The following is a 20,094-nucleotide window of genomic DNA, read 5'->3' as shown; positions in this document are numbered from 1 at the left end:
TGATCTTGTAGAGTGGGCCTTCAGAGACTTAGGAACAGGTAAGGCTGCCGACACCTAGGCCTGTTGGATAGTAAGCCTAATCCAACGAGCAATGGACTGCTTTGAAGCAGGGCAACCCTTTTTCTGCGCATCATATAGCACAAACAAGGAATCCGTAATTCTGACCAGAGCCGTGCGCTTGACATAAATCTTCAAGGCACGCACAGCATGCGTCCAGAGGAGCAGAGGCACCAGAACTGGACGGAATTACAATTGGCTGATTCAGGTGAAACGCGGAGACAACCTTCGGCAGGAACTGCTGTCTAGTCTGGAGCTCCGTTCTATCCTCGTAAAAGACCAAGTACGGACTTTTACACGATAATGCCCCCAATTCCAAGACACGTCGAGTAGAAGCCAGGGCCAGTAACATCACAGTCTTCCACGTGAGGTACTTGTTTTCTACCGTCATCAGAGGTTCAAACCAGGAGGACTGTAGAAATTCCAACACTACATCCAAATCCCAGGGTGCCGTAGGCGGCACAAAAGGAGGTTGTATGTGGAGTACCCCTTGCAAGAAGGTCTGGACTTCTGGCAACACGGTCAGTCAATTTCTTCTGAGAAAAATTGAGAGAGATGAAATCTGGACCTTAATGGAACCCAGACGTAAGCCCTTATCCACACCATCCTGCAGGAAACTTAAGAAACGTCCCAAGTGAAACTCTGCAGGCAGATACATGCATTCCTCGCACCAAGAGACATATCTCCTCCAGATATGATAGTGTTTTGACGTCATAGGTTTCCTGGCCTGAACCATGATAGCGATAACCTTCTTGGAAAGGCCCTTATGAGCCAAGATGTTCCGCTCAACCTCCATGCCGTCAAACGAAGTCGCTGTAAGTCCGGGTAAACGAACGGTCCTTGTTGAAGATCTCTTCTGAGTGGTAGAGGCCAAGGGTCTTCGACGGACATGTCCAGAAGATACACGTACCATGCCCTCCGAGGCCACTCCGGGGCATCCAGAATTGCCTGGACTCCCCGATTTCTGATGCGCTTGAGCACCCTTGGGAGCAACGGAATCAGAGGAAACGGGTAGACCAGCCGGTAAGGCCAAGATCCGTGTACCACGCCCTCCGAGGCCAATCCGGGGCAATTAGAATTGCCTGGATACCTTGATTCCTTTTAGCACCCTTGGGAGCAATGGGATCGGAGGAAATTGGTAGACCAGCCGGTACGGCCAAGGCGACGCCAGTGCATCCACTGCCCTCGCCTGAGGGTCATGGTCCGTGAGCAATACCAGGGAAGTTTCTTGTTGAGACGAGAAGCCATCATCTATTTGTGGGCAACCCCACCAGTCGATCTGCTGGAACACCAGATGTTGGAGCCCCCACTTTCCCAGGTGGAGATCGTGACGACTTAGGAAGTCCGCCTCCCAGTTGTCCACACCCGGAATGTAAATAGCTGACAGGGCTCCTGCATTTCTTTCCGCCCAGAGGAGTATCTTTGACACCTCTTGCATACAGGCTCTGCTTTTTGTCCCTCCTTGTCGGTTGATATACGCCACCACCGTGGCGTTGTCCGACTGTACCTGGATTGCGTGATCCGTGAGCAGAGGAGAGGCTTGAAGCAGAGCATTGTAGATCGCCCGAAGTTCCAGAACATTGATTGGAAGAAGGCTTTCGTGGGTCGACGACCTGCCCTGGAACTGCGCCCCTTGGGTGACAGCTCCCCATCCTCTCAGACTCGCATCCGTCGTGAGAAGGGTCCAATCCTGAATCCCAAAACTCATCCAATTTCCTGGAAAGCCGGACTGTAGCCACCACAGGAGGGATATCCTGGCCTTAATTAAGATTAAGAGCCAGGACAGCAGTAGGATCAGAAGCACCAGTTTGCAGTTCAACCAAGAACTTACTATCAATAAGGATTGCTGGAGCTTTGCAATTACCTGATCATTAGGATACCACTATTAGGTTTTAATAATTTGCACATTTTATGGGAACCACCCCCCCTAAAACTTGCAGTTAAGACATCTCTCTTACGCCTAGAAAAAACACCCATGATGAAGTCTGTATAGATGAAACGCGTTGGATGACTGTCTTAGACATAAGTGGGTGGACAGGCTATCTTAGGAGCTTCCCCCTTGACCGGGGTGGACAGCAAGTCCCACTGAAACCATCTTACCCATGAATGTCAAGACAATGTAAGAGTTTTTTAAAGGAAAAAAAAATAAAATGAATCAATTGAAAAAGGATATGGACTAATGAGTGATTCGCCGTTGGGTGACTTTTGGTGTGAGGGTCTATTTTAAGAACATCAGTCACTCTTCCGGCTAACCTACAATTGGAAGGACGACTCTTTGAAAAGATCTTATAAGAATTAATAGTGGACTTTGAGCGCTCCCCACACAACCTTTTACTTCGATAATTACACCGGTTCTCCACTGGCAAGGGGACCTGTTTGGGGATAAGCTGCCGATTCCCCCAAGGACTATCATATCCGAGGTGGTCTAACTTGATACTAGCGCAACTTGGTTGTTATTTTGAGATATATATATATTTTTTTTATTACTGCCAAAGTGTCTCCTAGTTAGATTAAAACATCACACAAGTGCTAGTCAAGCCTTTTGTGCCAGTTCTACACGGGGGATCTTAGGGGGACTCCCCCTTTCCCGGGAGGGTCCTGTATGCCGCGCCCGTGGTCAGCAGCACTTTAAACCGGGGGACCCCCTGGTTTGTACTCACCACCGATGTCACCTTCAGGCAGCGTTAGGGGTGTGCAGCGTGCTGCGGCTGTGACAGTCAAGGGGCAGCGCCCTGCTGAACAACCCCTCAGGACGGTGGTCCTGCAGCGGGGAAGCGACTCTGCACCTCGTAAGGCCAGTGACTGCCCCTTCCCTAACTCCTACGGTGCAGGTATACTGTTGCCCAGACAGCATACCGAAAATAACAAAAAGTTTAAAAGAAAACTCTCTGGAGCAGCAGAGATGTGTATCCTCTCCAGAGGGCACTTTTTTCTAAACTGCCTGTGGGAGGGGGCATAGAGGGGAGGAGCCAGCACACCCAGTTGAAGAAATTTAAAGTGCACTGGCTCCTTTGGAACCCGTCTATACCCCATCGTACTAGTTTCCCCCCAATATCCCTTATGGATGCTAGAGAAATAACAGGTAAATCCTGTGTACACTAATATTTTTATGTACAACTCGGCTACACACCGTTACGCAACTTTTAACAATTAGAGAGAGAGATCAAAGTCTATTTGGCTTTTGATGCAATAAGACAGCTGAATGTGACTAACAAGGCAGAGCTAAAAGGTTACATACAAGCAATGCTAAAGACCTTCATAGATGCTGGATGTAGATCAGAAAGGTCATTTCAAGTGTTAAAACAGTTCCTGCAGTTTATTACGCAATTTTGCAATTCCTTTTTCTAGGAACACGTTGTAAAGTAGATTATGGCTGGCTAGCAGCACCAATAAGTAAAAGCTTGTATTATACTGTAGGAGCCATATGATAAAAGACTCACTGACCTGTGTGATGTGTGACTGGCTTTTGCTTTCTCTCCCCAAACCTTCCTCCAGCTGAATACCCAGGATCAGAGTGGTCCCAGGACTCCAATACAGCTGCTTACACATGGCTCAGGGATATATGAACGGGGGGCCGTGGGATCCAGAGAAGCTGTTACACACCTCCCATTTTTTAATCCTGTGATTCTCGCACTTGTTTGTCTCTTCCTTCCCCTGGGCTCTCTCCTCCCTACTCCCTCCCCCTTCTACTTGTGCCTAGGTGACTGTAGTAGCGAGTTTTCCTGTGGGGATAATCACACCTGTGATCAGCCACAGGGATACTTCAATTAACCTGATGGATACCGGAGAAGTGACCAAGAACCCGGAAACTGTTACAGCTGACAAGCGGTCATACCACTGGCTGCAGGATACATTTTATGTACAGTGCAATGCTGTGCCCAGAGGGCAGGACTGAGGGGCAATGGATAATGGCCTATACTGGGGTACAGAAGTGCTGAGATAACCTATGAAATCTAAACCTGGCTATAAGAACTTTATGGGGACTATTTTGTGATGGAGTGGAACTATACCAGCTTAGTGCATTAATTGCAGGGGGGAAAAAAAAAATTATAATTGCATTTTAGAATAGAATTTCGAGAGATTTCTTTATTAAATCAAAATATTAATAGAACTTTAAAAAGAATCCTGAAATGTGTGTACAGACAATCCATGTACCAATGTGCATTATTGAAACTGCAGTAGACCCCAAAACATCCAACCCCTTAATAATAGCTCACTATTGACATATTTGCAGACAGGCGACAAAGCATATCATCACAGTTTGTGCTACCGTGTTGTTGTGGTACTTCCCACTGAGCTACTTTTCTTTTTCCCCACACATAGGTCAGGAAGGGTCACACGTCATCAAGAATTAGTGGTAACCGCTCAAATCTGGAAGGAGGATCCAGAGTTCTGCAGCACATGACTGGACATAACCACAGGTAGTCAGTCATGTCCGACCACATACCACCAACCCAAGAGGCAGCATACAAGCTATCCAAACATTCCATTTATATAGCGGTGGACCTCAGGTGGGTAACTGGAGAGTAAAGGCACTATTACTCTGGGGCCCTAACCTTCTGTCGCAGATCACCACCATGAACTTTCTAGGCCAGTGCCCATAGCAGTGTTTAACTGAGATTGTAGTGGAAACCGTGCTTTGAACTGAAGACTACTGGAGGCAACCACATGAAATACTATAAAATTAGCTGTTCCATTAAGTTCCCTCATTAGAATTTCACTTGCCCTGTTTAATGTCAAACCACAGGGAAACAGCCTGCATTGGACAAGGAGACCTGTGACCAGTTTACAATCTTCCCGATATTCAGGGTGACATTTTTTTAGTGAAGGCAACAAAGGTCACGCCAACTGTTGTTTGCATTACCCTCACAGGAAAGGACATATACCAGCAGACAACTGCACCGTGTTCCTTATCCATTAGACCATCTGAGCACTCGACAGACATTTACAGCTGTCAAAGAGATGATCCCTATAAAACTATCTATCTCCAAAGTCATCTCTCAAGATTGTGGCGAATCATGAATTACAATGAAAGCAAAACAGGAGAATTAGGGCTAGCAACCAGCGGACTGTTCCATCGAGCATCAGGGGAGGGATGAGCCAAGAAGCGATAGTGCTATGCTTCATGGAGCAACAAAGAAGCGGGCAGCATCACCTTGGACATGGGTGAGGAGCTCTTACCTGCAGTGCCTGCTGCTGGATATCTTCAAACAGTTCCATTTCTTTTTCAGAAACCATTCCAAGCCGATCTTCCCCATCCGCGTTGCATTCCCATACATCCTGATTGTCTGGTGAGAAAGAAAACAAAGTTGGTAAAAACTTACAGACTGCAATGACCAAAGACTACATATCCAGTCTGCTCACTGTCATGGTCAGTCATAAATATATAATCTTATTCCAGTAACACAAGATTTACAAAAATAAAAATTACTGAAAGGCAATGCAGAAGAAAATGTAACTACTATTAAGCACACACAAATAAAATAAATAAATAAATAAATAGCAGAACATACCCTATGAACACATAGGGGACGATTAAATTGTTTTGCAGATGCCCACTGGAGCTATTCAATTGTGTCGTGTGTCACCCCCCAGGTTAGGGCGCTCACACGTAGTTTTGGCACATTTCAGCTAGCACCTCAGGAGGTTGCAAGCTGAAATGTTTTCCACCGGCTGCATGTGCGCCAGAACAGGGAAACAATTGAATTGGCCCCGTAGTATGAGACAAACAGCAGCTTGTGACAAAAGCACAATACAGGGACATGTGCCAGAACAGCTAAAAGCATGTCACTCCAATGAATCTGCAAATTGCAAATACTTAAAGAGCACACCGCGCAAAGTTTGGTGCAACCCATTAAATAGTATTAGCAGAGTTTCTTACCCCAGTCTGTCTGTCCAGACTTCCGTGGTCCCCTCTTGCGTGAACGCTGTAACGAATAGTCTAACGCCTCTGCTCGTGCCTTGCGGCCATCAGGAGAGGGGGTGAAGAACTTTGTCAGCCCGTCAATAAGACCTTTTGTCTTCTTATTAAAGGGTACAGCAGTGTCGCCACCACGTGAGCGCTCGGAGCTCCTGCCATCATCCTCTGACGACGACGTACAGGAGGACATCCTACGCTTCCTCCCTCTGCCTTGGCTACCACGTCCTTTTCCAAAAGGGGCTTTAGTCCTACAAGATGGAAAAGTCATCAAGTTTAAACAAAGGCCTCCTAAGAATCTGCAGTGATTCGTGTAGATCTGTTCCATTACATAGGTAAATGCTGACTATTACACTTACGTTGTATTCGGCTTCTTTAAACGATTCTTGGGGCGCCCAATGGGGTTAGTGTAACGTCTGCGGATCTGTGCTGCTTTCTTGTGAAGTAACTTCCTACCTTTCTTTCGAGGTCGACATATCTGACATATCCACATACCTGGGAATGGAGGAGAGGATAGAGGAAGGGGAATTAAGTGGGTGGCTAAAGATTGGGAACAACACACCAAAATGTTGCAGAGCCAGTTGCGAGTGCACAATAAATAAGGAAGTATAGAGAAGAGGGACGGGACACAAAACCGCACCATGAGCCCGATCTTACCTTTCGGCATTCTGGTGAGAGGTGGCTCGCAGCACTCCATGTGAAACCCACGGTCACACGAGTCACAGAATAGCATATTGTCCTGGAAGCAAAGGTAAAAGTCAGACCCAACTTTCTACAAACCTTTGTATCTTACAACGCAATAAACCAAATACAATAATTTTATATGCTGGAAAGTTGGGAACACTACTTGTTTAGGAAATCATGAGGAAGTTACTCATTGTATACTGCCATATATTTTTCACTGAAAGGCCGTACAACCGCTAACGTTAAGGGCTTAAACTTTTGTAGAAATAAATATAGGCTTCAAAAAAGATTCCCTTTTTCTAACCTTTACATACAAAAAAATATGTAATGTGTTACAAATGGTTTACTTTGATCATTATAGCAAATACCCATACATCCAACAGAGATAAGTACCACCCATTTTCAGAAAGAATATGACTGTTCTTGGTCACTAAAGGATGACATGGTAGAACAGATGATCGGTGCTACCAAAGACAGGACTATAGGCAATATTCTCCCGACTTTTTATAAAATGGCAGAAGACTTACAGCATTTTTGCCCTGGTCACGGCACGAACTGCAGGTCTTGCATTCGATACACTGCCAGCGCAGGGCTTTAACGCGCGCTGTGAGTTCTGGTGAGAACTTGAGACAGGACGGGTGACCTACAAAGGGGTAAGAGGAAGACCACATATGTAGAGAGACTCAACATTTTCACATCAATGGTTAATTTGCAAAACTATAACGTTTTTCCAAATGCAGTCGTTCAAGTAAGTGCGAGTTACCCTGGTGTCGTGTACATTTCATCTACAAGTCCCGTGATCAGGAATAGGGTTTAATATCGCTCATTTCAGCTTGTACCTCCTTACGTACAGGCAACTTCAAATTCTATATTGTTGGGCTTTCAAATATTTGAACAAAGGGATTGGCCATACAGCAGCTCAAACCTGAGGGCCCAGATCAGATGTAAAAGTGTTCACGTTAGACATTATTGGCAGGGCACCTCCCTACACCAGCCGGGAGTCTCAGCCAATGTGTGCAGTGCATCCATCAAAAAGGAGTAAGCACAGATCTCTTACAATTTATGTTACTAAATTACTTATAATAAGATTTTACTTACCGATAAATCTATTTCTCGTAGTCCGTAGTGGATGCTGGGGACTCCGTCAGGACCATGGGGATTAGCGGCTCCGCAGGAGACAGGGCACAAAACTAAAGCTTTAGGATCAGGTGGTGTGTACTGGCTTCTCCCCCTATGACCCTCCTCCAAGCCTCAGGATACTGTGCCCGGACGAGCGTACACAATAAGGAAGGATATTGAATCCCGGGTAAGACTCATACCAGCCACACCAATCACACCGTATAACCTGTGATCTGAACCCAGTTAACAGTATGACAAACGTAAGAGCCTCTGAACAGACGGCTCACAACAATAACAACCCGATTTTTTTTGTAACAACAACTATGTACAAGTTTTGCAGACAATCCGCACTTGGGATGGGCGCCCAGCATCCACTACGGACTACGAGAAATAGATTTATCGGTAAGTAAAATCTTATTTTCTCTGACGTCCTAAGTGGATGCTGGGGACTCCGTCAGGACCATGGGGATTATACCAAAGCTCCCAAACGGGCGGGAGAGTGCGGATGACTCTGCAGCACCGAGTGAGAGAACTCCAGGTCCTCCTCAGCCAGGGTGTGCCCCTGACCAAGTAGCAGCTCGGCAAAGTTGTAAAGCCGAGACCCCTCGGGCAGTCGCCCAAGATGAGCCCACCTTCCTTGTGGAATGGGCATTTATATATTTTGGCTGTGGCAGTCCTGCCACAGAATGTGCAAGCTGAATTGTACTACACATTCAACTAGCAATCGTCTGCGTAGAAGCAAGAGCACCCAGTTTTTTTTGGGTGCATACAGGATAACAGCAAGTCAGTTTTCCTGACTCCAGCCGTCCTGGAAATCTATATTTTCAGGGCCCTGACAACATCTAGCAACTTGGAGTCCTCCAAGTCTCTAGTAGCCGCAGGTACCACAATAAGCTGGTTCAGATGAAACGCTGACACCAACTTAGGGAGAAACTGGGGACGAGTCCGCAGCTCTGCCCTGTCCGAATGGACAATCAGATATGGGCTTTTGTGAGACAAAGCCGCCAATTCTGACACTCGCCTGGCCGAGGCCAGGGCCAACATCATGGTCACTTTCCATGTGAGATATTTCAAATCCACAGATTTGAGCGGTTTAAACCAACGTGATTTGAGGAATCCCAGGACTACGTTGAGATCCCACAGTGCCACTGGAGGCACAAAAGGGGGTTGTATATGCAGTACTCCCTTGTCAAATTTCTGGACTTCAGGAACTGAAGCCAATTCTTTCTGGAAGAAAATCGACAGGGCCGAAATTTGAACCTTAATGGACCCCAATTTGAGGCCCATAGACACTCCTGTTTGCAGGAAATGCAGGAATCGACCGAGTTGAAATTTCTTCGTGGGGCCTTCCTGGCCTCACACCACGCAACATATTTTCGCCACATGTGGTGATAATGTTGTGCGGTCACCTCCTTCCTGGCTTTGACCAGGGTAGGAATGACCTCTTCCGGAATGCCTTTTTCCCTTAGGATCCGGCGTTCAACCGCCATGCCGTCAAACGCAGCCGCGGTAAGTCTTGGAACAGACATGGTACTTGCTGAAACAAGTCCCTTCTTATCGGCAGAGGCCCTGAGTCCTCTGTGAGCATCTCTTGAAGTTCCGGGTACCAAGTCCTTCTTGGCCCATCCGGAGCCACGAGTATAGTTCTTACTCCTCTACGTCTTATAATTCTCAGTACCTTTGGTATGAGAAGCAGAGGAGGGAACACATACACCGACTGGTACACCCCTGGTGTTACCAGAACGTCCACAGCTATTGCCTGAGGGTCTCTTGACCTGGCGCAATACCTGTCCAGTTTTTTGTTCAGGCGGGACGCCATCATGTCCACCTTTGGTCTTTCCCAACGGTGCACAATCATGTGGAAAAAACTTCTCGATGAAGTCCCCACTCTCCCGGGTGGAGGTCGTGCTGAGGAAGTCTGCTTCCCAGTTGTCCACTCCCGGAATGAAAACTGCTGACAGTGCTATCACATGATTTTCCGCCCAGCGAAGAATCCTTGCAGTTTCTGCCATTGTCCTCCTGCTTCTTGTGCCGCCCTGTCTGTTTACGTGGGCGACTGCCGTGATGTTGTCCCACTGGATCAATACCGGCTGACCTTGAAGCAGAGGTCTTGCTAAGCTTAGAGCATTGTAAATTGCTCTTAGCTCCAGTATATTTATGCGGAGAGAAGTCCCCAGACTTGATCACACTCCCTGGAAATTTTTTCCCTGTGTGACTGCTCCCCAGCCTTTCAAGCTGGAATCCGTGGTCACCAGGACCCAGTCCTGAATGCATAACTGTGGCCCTTTAGTAGATGAGCACTCTGCAGCCACCACAGAAGAGACACCCTTGTCCTTGGAGACAGGGTTATCCGCTGATGCATCTGAAGATGCGATCCGGACCATTTGTCCAGCAGATCCCACTGAAAAGTTCTTGCGTGAAATCTGCCGAATGGAATCGCTTCGTAAGAAGCCACCATTTTTCCCAGGACCCTTGTGCAATGATGCACTGACACTTTTCCTGGTTTTTGGAGGTTCCTGACTAGCTCGGATAACTCCCTGGCTTTCTCCTCCGGGAGAAACACCTTTTTCTGGACTGTGTCCAGAATCATCCCTAGGGACAGCAGACGTGTCGTCGGAGACAGCTGCGATTTTGGAATATTTAGAATCCACCCGTGCTGTCGTAGAACTACTTGAGATAGTGCTACTCAGACCTCCAACTGTTCTCTGGACCTTGCCCTTATCAGGAGATCGTCCAAGTAAGGGATAATTAAGACGCCTTTTCTTTGAAGAAGAATCATCATTTCGGCCATTACCTTGGTAAAGACCCGGGGTGCCGTGGACAATCCAAACGGCAGCGTCTGAAACTGATAGTGACAGTTTTGTACCACGAACCTGAGGTACCCTTTGTGAGAAGGGCAAATTTGGACATGGAGGTAAGCATCCTTGATGTCCAGGGACACCATATAGTCCCCTTCTTCCTGGTTCGCTATCACTGCTCTGAGTGACTCCATTTAGAATAGGTCTCAACCGAGCCGTCTGGCTTCAGTACCACAATATAGTGTGGAATAATACCCCTTTACTTGTTGTAGGAGGGGTACTTTGATTATCACCTGCTGGGAATACAGCTTGTGAATTGTTTCCAATACTGCCTCCCTGTCGGAGGTAGACGTTGGTAAAGCAAACTTCAGGAACCTGCGAGGGGGAGACGTCTCGAATTTCCAATCTGTACCCCTGGGATACTACTTGTAGGATCCAGGGGTCCACTTGCGAGTGAGCCCACTGTGTGCTGAAACTCTTGAGACGACCCCCCACCGCACCTGTTTGTACGGCCCCCAGCGTCATGCTGAGGACTTGGCAGAAGCGGTGGAAGGCTTCTGTTCCTGGGAATGGGCTGCCTGCTGCAGTCTTCTTCCCTTACCTCTATCCCAGGGCAGATATTATGGGGACGAAAGGACTGAGGCTGAAAAGACTATGTCTTTTTCTGCTGAGATGTGACTTGGGGTAAAAAAGGTGGATTTTCTAGCTGTTGCCGTGGCCACCAGGTCCAATGGACCGACCCCAAATAACTCCTCCCCTTTATACGGCAATACTTCCATGTGCCGTTTGGAATCTGCATCACCTGACCACTGTCGTGTCCATAAACATCGTCTGGCAGATATGGACATCGCACTTACTCTTGATGCCAGAGTTTCGCATATATAGAAATGCATCTTTTAAATGCTCTATAGTCAATAAAATACTGTCCCTGTCACGGGTATCAATATTTCCAGTCAGGGAATCCGACCAAGCCACCCCAGCGCTGCCCATCCAGGCTGAGGCGATCGCTGGTCGCAGTATAACACCAGTATGTGTGTATATACTTTTTAGGATATTTTCCAGCCTCCTATCAGCTGGCTCCTTGAGGGCGTCCGTATCTGGAGACGGTAACGCCACTTGTTTTTATAAGCGTGTGAGCGCCTTATCCACCCTAAGGTGTGTTTCCCAACGCGCCATAACTTCTGGCGGGAAAGGGTATACCGCCAATAATTTTCTATCGGGGGAAACCCACGCATCATCACACACTTCATTTAATTTATCTGATTCAGGAAAAACCACATGTAGTTTTTTCACACTCCACATAATACCCTTTTTTGTGGTACTTGTAGTATCAGAAATATGTAACATCTCCTTCATTGCCCTTAACAAGTAACGTGTGGCCCTAAAGGAAAATACGTTTGTTTCTTCACCGTCGACACTGGAGTCAGTGTCCGTGTCTGTGTCGACCGACTGAGGTAAAAAGGACGTTTTAACGCCCCTGACGGTGTTTTAGACGCCTGGACAGGTACTAATTGGTTTGCCGGCCGTCTCATGTCGTCAACCGACCTTGCAGCGTGTTGACATTATCACGTAATTCCTTAAATAAGCCATCCATTCCGGTGTCGACTCCCTAGAGAGTGACATCACCATTACCGGCAATTGCTCCGCCTCCTCACCAACATCGTCCTCATACATGTCGACACACAAGTACCGACACACAGCACACACACAGGGAATGCTCTGATAGAGGACAGGACCCCACTAGCCCTTTGGGGAGACAGAGGGAGAGTTTGTCAGCACACACCAAAAACGCTATATTATACAGGGACAACCTTTATATAAGTGTTTTTCCCTTATAGCATTTTAATATATATATATATATATATATATATAGGAAAAAAACAATGGTTCCCTAATGCACACTGAGTGAATAATATTCCTACATAATAGTCAGATAATACGGAGAATACTTATTATTTTTTCCTATCACTTTGTATATATTATTTTTAATCACATCACTTACATAGCACTTCTGTGCTTCTTATTAACCCCTATTAATTTTCTCACCTGTGTGCTGACCTGGGGTGGCCGACCTGTGCCGACATAGTGGGGGTCCTGCGCCCCAGGCCCATACCTAGTATTAGAGGACCCCCCAGTGACGGAGAAGCCTTGTCGATCGGGCCTGGGGGGCTTAAACCCTATATCTGCAGATATACGCAACCAAGATCTCCGTATTATCTGACTATTATGTAGGAATATTATTCACTCAGTGTGCATTAGGGAACCATTGTTTTTTCCTTCACAGAATTACCCCTCCCTTTTAGCACCTGAGTGACATCACTATCTGATTGAGCAGTTCACCATTTTTTTGCATTGTATTGAGAGGCATGAACGGGTCAGCATTAGGAGGGATTGCTGACTCTAGACTGCCATAGGGGGAAGTCAGGGGTATCCCCAGGTAAGCTGGCTCTCAGATGCTGTAGGAGCCATTACCATGTGGCCTTACACTGGGAATTCAACCCAGACATATTTGGAATTATTTATGGGGTGGGTGTGGGGTGTGGTGGCCCCTGTGTCGGTATCGCTGGGCTGCTTCAGGTCGGCACACCCTAACACTTTATTAACACTTATGAGTTTCCCTATCACTTTGTATATATTTTTGTATTATTTTAATCACACCACTCACATAGCACTTCTGTGCTTCTTATTAACCCTATTAACTCTCACCTGTGTGCTGACCTGGTGGTAGCCGACCTGTGCCGACATTATGGGGTCCTGCACCCCGGACCCATACCTAATATTAGGGACCCCCAGTGACGGAGAGGCCTTGTCGATCGGCCTGGGGGCTTAACCCTATATCTGCAGATATACGCAACCAAGATCTCCGTATTATCTGACTATTATGTAGGAATATTATTCACTCAGTGTGCATTAGGGAACCATTGTTTTTTCCTTCACAGAATTACCCCTCCCTTTTAGCACCTGAGTGACATCACTATCTGATTGAGCAGTTCACCATTTTTTTGCATTGTATTGAGAGGCATGAACGGGTCAGCATTAGGAGGGATTGCTGACTCTAGACTGCCATAGGGGGAAGTCAGGGGTATCCCCAGGTAAGCTGGCTCTCAGATGCTGTAGGAGCCATTACCATGTGGCCTTACACTGGGAATTCAACCCAGACATATTTGGAATTATTTATGGGGTGGGTGTGGGGTGTGGTGGCCCCTGTGTCGGTATCGCTGGGCTGCTTCAGGTCGGCACACCCTAACACTTTATTAACACTTATGAGTTTCCCTATCACTTTGTATATATTTTTGTATTATTTTAATCACACCACTCACATAGCACTTCTGTGCTTCTTATTAACCCTATTAACTCTCACCTGTGTGCTGACCTGGGGTAGCCGACCTGTGCCGACATTATGGGGTCCTGCACCCCGGACCCATACCTAATATTAGGGACCCCCAGTGACGGAGAGGCCTTGTCGATCGGCCTGGGGGCTTAACCCTATATCTGCAGATATACGCAACCAAGATCTCCGTATTATCTGACTATTATGTAGGAATATTATTCACTCAGTGTGCATTAGGGAACCATTGTTTTTTCCTTCACAGAATTACCCCTCCCTTTTAGCACCTGAGTGACATCACTATCTGATTGAGCAGTTCACCATTTTTTTTATACATATCGCCAAATAAGTGCCCCCCCTCTCTGTTTTAACCCTGTTTCTGTAGTGCAGTGCAGGGGAGAGCCTGGGAGCCTTCCCACCAGCATTTCTGTGAGGGAAAATGGCGCTGTGTGCTGAGGGGAATAGGCCCCGCCCCCTTTTCGGCGGGCTTCTTCTCCCGTTTTTCTGAGACCTGGCAGGGGTTAAATACATCCATATAGCCTCCAGGGGCTATATGTGATGTATTTTTAGCCAGAATAAGGTATTATACATTGCTGCCCAGGGCGCCCCCAGCAACGCCCTGCACCCTCCGTGACCGTTGGTGTGAAGTGTGTGACAACAATGGCGCACAGCTGCAGTGCTGTGCGCTACCTTCATGAAGACTGAAAAGCCTTCTGCCGCCGGTTTCTGGACCTTCAATCTTCAGCATCTGCAAGGGGGGTCGGCGGCGCGGCTCCGGGACGAACCCCAGTGTGTTCCGACTCCCTCTGGAGCTAATGGTGTCCAGTAGCCTAAGAAGCCAATCCATCCTGCACGCAGGTGAGTTGAACTTCTCTCCCCTAAGTCCCTCGATGCAGTGAGCCTGTTGCCAGCAGGACTCACTGAAAATAAGAAACCTAAAAACTTTTTCTAAGCAGCTCCTTAAGAGAGCCACCTAGATTGCACCCTGCTCGGACGGGCACAAAAACCTAACTGAGGCTTGGAGGAGGGTCATAGGGGGAGGAGCCAGTACACACCACCTGATCCTAAAGCTTTAGTTTTGTGCCCTGTCTCCTGCGGAGCCGCTAATCCCCATGGTCCTGACGGAGTCCCCAGCATCCACTTAGGACGTCAGAGAAAACTTAAGTATTATACACACACGTGTGTATGCGTGATACCCCAATACACTGGTGTGATTAATTAGAGCAGCTAAGCTTGAAAAGAAAGGGAAAGTTAATTATTATTGATGCTCCTAATAAGGATAATTTCCATTCTGCAAAGACTAAACATAACTGAATTGGGGGCACTACTGTGTGGTGTTACATGAAGATGGGGCACTACTGTATGGTGTTACATGAAGATGGGGCACTACTGTGTGGTGTTACATGAAGATGGGGCACTACTGTGGGGTGTTACATGAAGATGGGGCACTACTGTGCAGTGTTACATGAAGATGGGGCACTACTGTGCAGTGTTACATGAAGATGGGGCACTACTGTGCAGTGTTACATGAAGATGGGGCACTACTGTGCAGTGTTACATGAAGATGGGGCACTACTGTGCAGTGTTACATGAAGATGGGGCACTACTGTGCGGTGTTACATGAAGATGGGGCACTACTGTGCGGTGTTACATGAAGATGGGGCACTACTGTGCGGTGTTACATGAAGATGGGGCACTACTGTGCGGTGTTACATGAAGATGGGGCACTACTGTGAGGTATACAATGCAACATGGAGTATATAAATGTAAATATTATTGATGTATATATAACTGTATACATTAGCATCCCAAATGTTGCTATTTTTCTCCTCAGTGGACAGCTCCCAGAGTTGAGAACAGCACTAGTGTAATATGAAGAGATGTCCTCTCTCAGGCACAAAAGGTGCAGCCTAGCTTTACACGCAGGTAGGTAAGATGTCCAGTGTAACTAATAGCACATTTAGGGGTAAATTTACTAAAGCTTCTAAAACAAAGAAATGTTGATGTTGCCCATAGCAACCAATCAGATGCTATCATTTCTCTATTGCCTTTTAGAAAATTATAGACAGCACCTGATTGATTGGTTGCTATGGGCAACATCACAAATTCTCTGTTTTAAAATCTTTAGTAAATTTACCACTTCATTCACAGAGCTCTGCGGTTCACCACTCTGCCCTTAAGCCAGCCTGGCAGCAGCTCCCATTACTCATTATTCCAGATGTTCTACAGAGAGAGAAGGTGGGCAGGCAGGAAATAGTGAGAAAGGGGACAGGATAACTTGTAATGATAGAACAGCAATGTCAGAGTCATTATACTCAGCCAAAATATACCCACCCCTTGGCAAGCGGAGTAGTAGGGACATTATGAGGAATCGGAAGCCTAGACTGGGAATATGGGACGTATCAGGGAGAGACACAACCATTTCCTCAGCAATGTGCATGGGGACAGGCAAGTCCATACAAGATGAATTTACTGTGCGTCATCAATACAGAGTATTTTCATTTTAACCCCCCTTCCCCCATGGAACCCAAGATCCTGCTGTAATTCTAGAGATATACCATGGACCTCCAATGATGCACCTATAGAAAGAACAAAAACCGGAATTCCATAAACTGGGAAAGATATAAAAGCTACAAGTCTTGATAATAACAAAATAAGCATTTTATTACTATAATTTCTATGTGGGGTTAAACTGCTGTAATATTCTAGTATGTTCCCCAGGGATCCAAGTCACGAACACACTGCACAATCCACGAGGCTTCTTCTCCCTTTATCAGTGTGACACCAAGTGGTGAGCACCGTGTATTACACCACAGAAACACTGATCTAAGCAAGCAAGGAGATAAATGGACCTGCAGAGGAAATGGAGACATGAACCAACTGAGGAGCACTTTATACCTGTCCCCTAAACACTAATGGAGGAAGTAACTGTATGTGCTCAAATGAATATACATAAGAATGCCGCCAGCTCACTAGGAAACAGAGGCAGCACAAAGCCGCTACTCCAAACGAACTCTGAGTCTAAACTCACCGCTGTTTCCACAGTCTGCACACGATATAAGTTCTTCCGGTTTCTTTTCTCTGTTATGTTCCTTTGTTCCCAGACAAAAACTGCATATTGGGATGGGCTCTGCAACTGGCTGTGGAGACAAGATCCACAAGGTCATAAATGTTGTAGTAAATAAAATATTAGAAACTAAATATAACAAGTCATCAGAATAAGAGAACAATGGCCAAAACATTCTACCATGACAAAAAAAAAACACGTGTCCAGCACGCCACCGTCATGTCAAAAGCTGTGTGGAAATTTCTGCAGGTGTTCATACACAGTTTTAGTGGACGGGTGGGTGAGGAGCAGACGTCAGGCAAGCTGTGCTTCCCGGCTGCATTTAACACTTCTACTGCTCATCCTGCCCACTGTAAGCTGCGTAGTGCTCCCAAATGGCTGCCTCGCCAGGTACGTACATGGGAATTATGAACAACAGGTGGATTTATTCCATCATTTGGTACCTTATTAGCCACTTTCCATTTTACCCTTGTAGGTCTTATTCTCACGTATTTCTTATCTTGCACAATGTAAACTAATGTTTCACATCGCAAACCCTGCTTTTGAAACGGTTCTTTAAATGGTTCTTAAAACGGGTCTGAGCAGTTAAACCCCATTCACATCGCATGTTGTAACTGGTATATTACCATTTCATTACCGTTTTGGTACCTTTCACACTGTACCCGTTTCTCCCATAGAAAACAGTGGTTGTCATTTTAAATGGACTCTACTGGCCCACACATTAATAATTATTAATTATTAATAATTTGGCTAGTCGTACGATGGTACCCAGCAGCTTCAAGCATCTTTACCATGTTTTTGTAGATTACTGCATCTTTCACTGTCCCAGTGATTTGTCTAGCAATTTCTTCATCCCCTCTCATCCTAAGCAGCTCCCTAACCTCCTCATCACTCCAATTTGCCATCTTAAACTGTATTCTGTATAATAAAATGCTTCTTTACTCTCATGTGTTTCCTCCAGTTTATTTCCTGCTTCTGCCTGGTGACATCACGCATGGAGACAGCCTATCACCTTCTGTGGTTTGGAAAATAAGAATTTACTCACCGGTAATTCTATTTCTCGTAGTCCGTAGTGGATGCTGGGAACTCCGTAAGGACCATGGGGAATAGACGGGCTCCGCAGGAGACTGGGCACTATCTGGTGTGCACTGGCTCCTCCCTCTATGCCCCTCCTCCAGACCTCAGTTAGGGAAACTGTGCCCGGAAGAGCTGACATTACAAGGAAAGGATTTTTTGGAATCCAGGGTAAGACTCATACCAGCCACACCAATCACACCGTACAACTTGTGATAACCTTACCCAGTTAACAGTATGAACAACAACTGAGCCTCACTCAACGGATGGCTCATAACAATAACCCTTAGTTAAGCAATAACTATATACACGTATTGCAGAAAGTCCGCACTTGGGACGGGCGCCCAGCATCCACTACGGACTACGAGAAATAGAATTACCGGTGAGTAAATTCTTATTTTCTCTGACGTCCTCCGTAAGGACCATGGGGATTATACCAAAGCTCCCAAACGGGCGGGAGAGTGCGGATGACTCTGCAGCACCGAATGAGCAAACACAAGGTCCTCCTCAGCCAGGGTATCAAACTTGTAGAACTTTGCAAAGGTGTTTGAACCCGACCAAGTAGCCGCTCGGCAAAGCTGTAAAGCAGAGACCCCTCGGGCAGCCGCCCAAGAGGAGCCCATCTTCCTTGTGGAATGGGCTTTCACTGATTTTGGATGCGGCAATCCAGCCGCAGAATGAGCCAGCTGAATCGTGCTACAGATCCAGCGAGCAATAGTTTGCTTTGAAGCAGGAGCACCCAGCTTGTTGGGTGCATGCAGGATAAACAGCGAGTCAGCCTTCCTGACTCCAGCCGTTCTGGAAACATATATTCTCAAAGCCCTGACTACGTCCAGCAACTTGGAGTCCTCCAAGTCCCGAGTAGCCGCAGGCACCACAATAGGTTGGTTCAAATGAAACGATGATACCACCTTTGGGAGAAATTGGGGACGAGTCCTCAATTCTGCCCTGTCCATATGGAAGATCAGATATGGGCTTTTACATGACAAAGCCGCCAATTCCGACACACGTCTAGCCGATGCTAAGGCCAACAGCATGACCACTTTCCACGTGAGATACTTTAGTTCCACGGTCTTAAGTGGCTCAAACCAGTGGGATTTCAGGAAATCCAACACCGCGTTAAGATCCCAGGGTGCCACTGGTGTCACAAAAGGGGGCTGAATATGCAGCACTCCCTTAACAAACGTCTGAACCTCAGGCAGTGAAGCCAGTTCTTTTTGAAAGAAAATGGATAGGGCCGAAATCTGGACCTTTATGGACCCCAATTTTAGGCCCATAGTCACCCCTGACTGTAGGAAGTGCAGGAATCAACCCAGCTGGAATTCCTCTGTAGGGGCCGTCCTGGCCTCACACCAAGCAACATATTTTCGCCATATACGGTGATAATGCTTTGCTGTCGCGTCCTTCCTAGCCTTTATCAGCGTAGGAATAACTTCATCCGGAATGCCTTTTTCCGCTAGGATCCGGCGTTCAACCGCCATGCCGTCAAACGCAGCCGCGGTAAGTCTTGGAACAGACAGGGCCCTTGTTGCAGCAGGTCCTGTCTGAGAGGCAGAGGCCATGGGTCCTCTGTGCGCATTGCTTGCAGTTCCGGGTACCAAGTCCTTCTTGGCCAATCCGGAACAATGAGTATTGTTCTTATTCCTCTCTTTCTTACTATTCTCAGTACCTTGGGTATGAGAGGAAGAGGAGGAAACACATATACCGACTGGTACACCCACGGTGTCACTAGGGCGTCCACAGCTATCGCCTGAGGGTCCCTTGACCTGGCGCAATATCTTTTTAGCTTTTTGTTGAGGCGGGACGCCATCATGTCCACCTGTAGCAGTTCCCATCACTTTGCAATCTGTGTGAAGACTTCTTGATGAAGTCCCCACTCTCCCGGGTGGAGGTCGTGTCTGGTGAGGAAGTCTGCTTCCCAGTTGTCCACTCCCGGAATGAACACTGCTGACAGTGCTTGCACGTGATTCTCCGCCCACCGAAGAATCTTTGTGGCTTCCGCCATTGCCATCCTGCTTCTTATGCCGCCCTGGCAGTTTACATGGGCGAC

The 20,094-nt window shown here is 46.9% G+C and overlaps 1 protein-coding gene across 2 annotated transcripts in view; it reads right to left on the bottom strand.

Annotated features, from left to right (window-relative positions):
* KAT6A (lysine acetyltransferase 6A) overlaps positions 1 to 20,094 on the bottom strand; it is a 115,470-nt gene that overhangs the window by 22,448 nt on the left and 72,928 nt on the right. For both annotated transcript variants that reach the window (XM_063931752.1, XM_063931751.1), the window contains exons 3-8: positions 16,935 to 17,043; positions 7,186 to 7,301; positions 6,632 to 6,713; positions 6,334 to 6,469; positions 5,939 to 6,225; positions 5,239 to 5,345 (exon numbers count right to left, since the gene is read on the bottom strand). In XM_063931752.1, the coding sequence (XP_063787822.1) occupies positions 5,239 to 5,345; positions 5,939 to 6,225; positions 6,334 to 6,469; positions 6,632 to 6,713; positions 7,186 to 7,301; positions 16,935 to 17,043 (837 nt within the window). The remainder of the gene's footprint in view (positions 1 to 5,238; positions 5,346 to 5,938; positions 6,226 to 6,333; positions 6,470 to 6,631; positions 6,714 to 7,185; positions 7,302 to 16,934; positions 17,044 to 20,094) is intronic.

The sequence above is a fragment of the Pseudophryne corroboree genome, chromosome 6 (assembly GCF_028390025.1).
Source record: "Pseudophryne corroboree isolate aPseCor3 chromosome 6, aPseCor3.hap2, whole genome shotgun sequence".
Classification (NCBI taxonomy): Eukaryota; Metazoa; Chordata; class Amphibia; order Anura; family Myobatrachidae; genus Pseudophryne; species Pseudophryne corroboree.
Note: the sequence above shows the minus strand (reverse complement) of the source record. Positions and strands in the feature narration are given on the sequence as shown.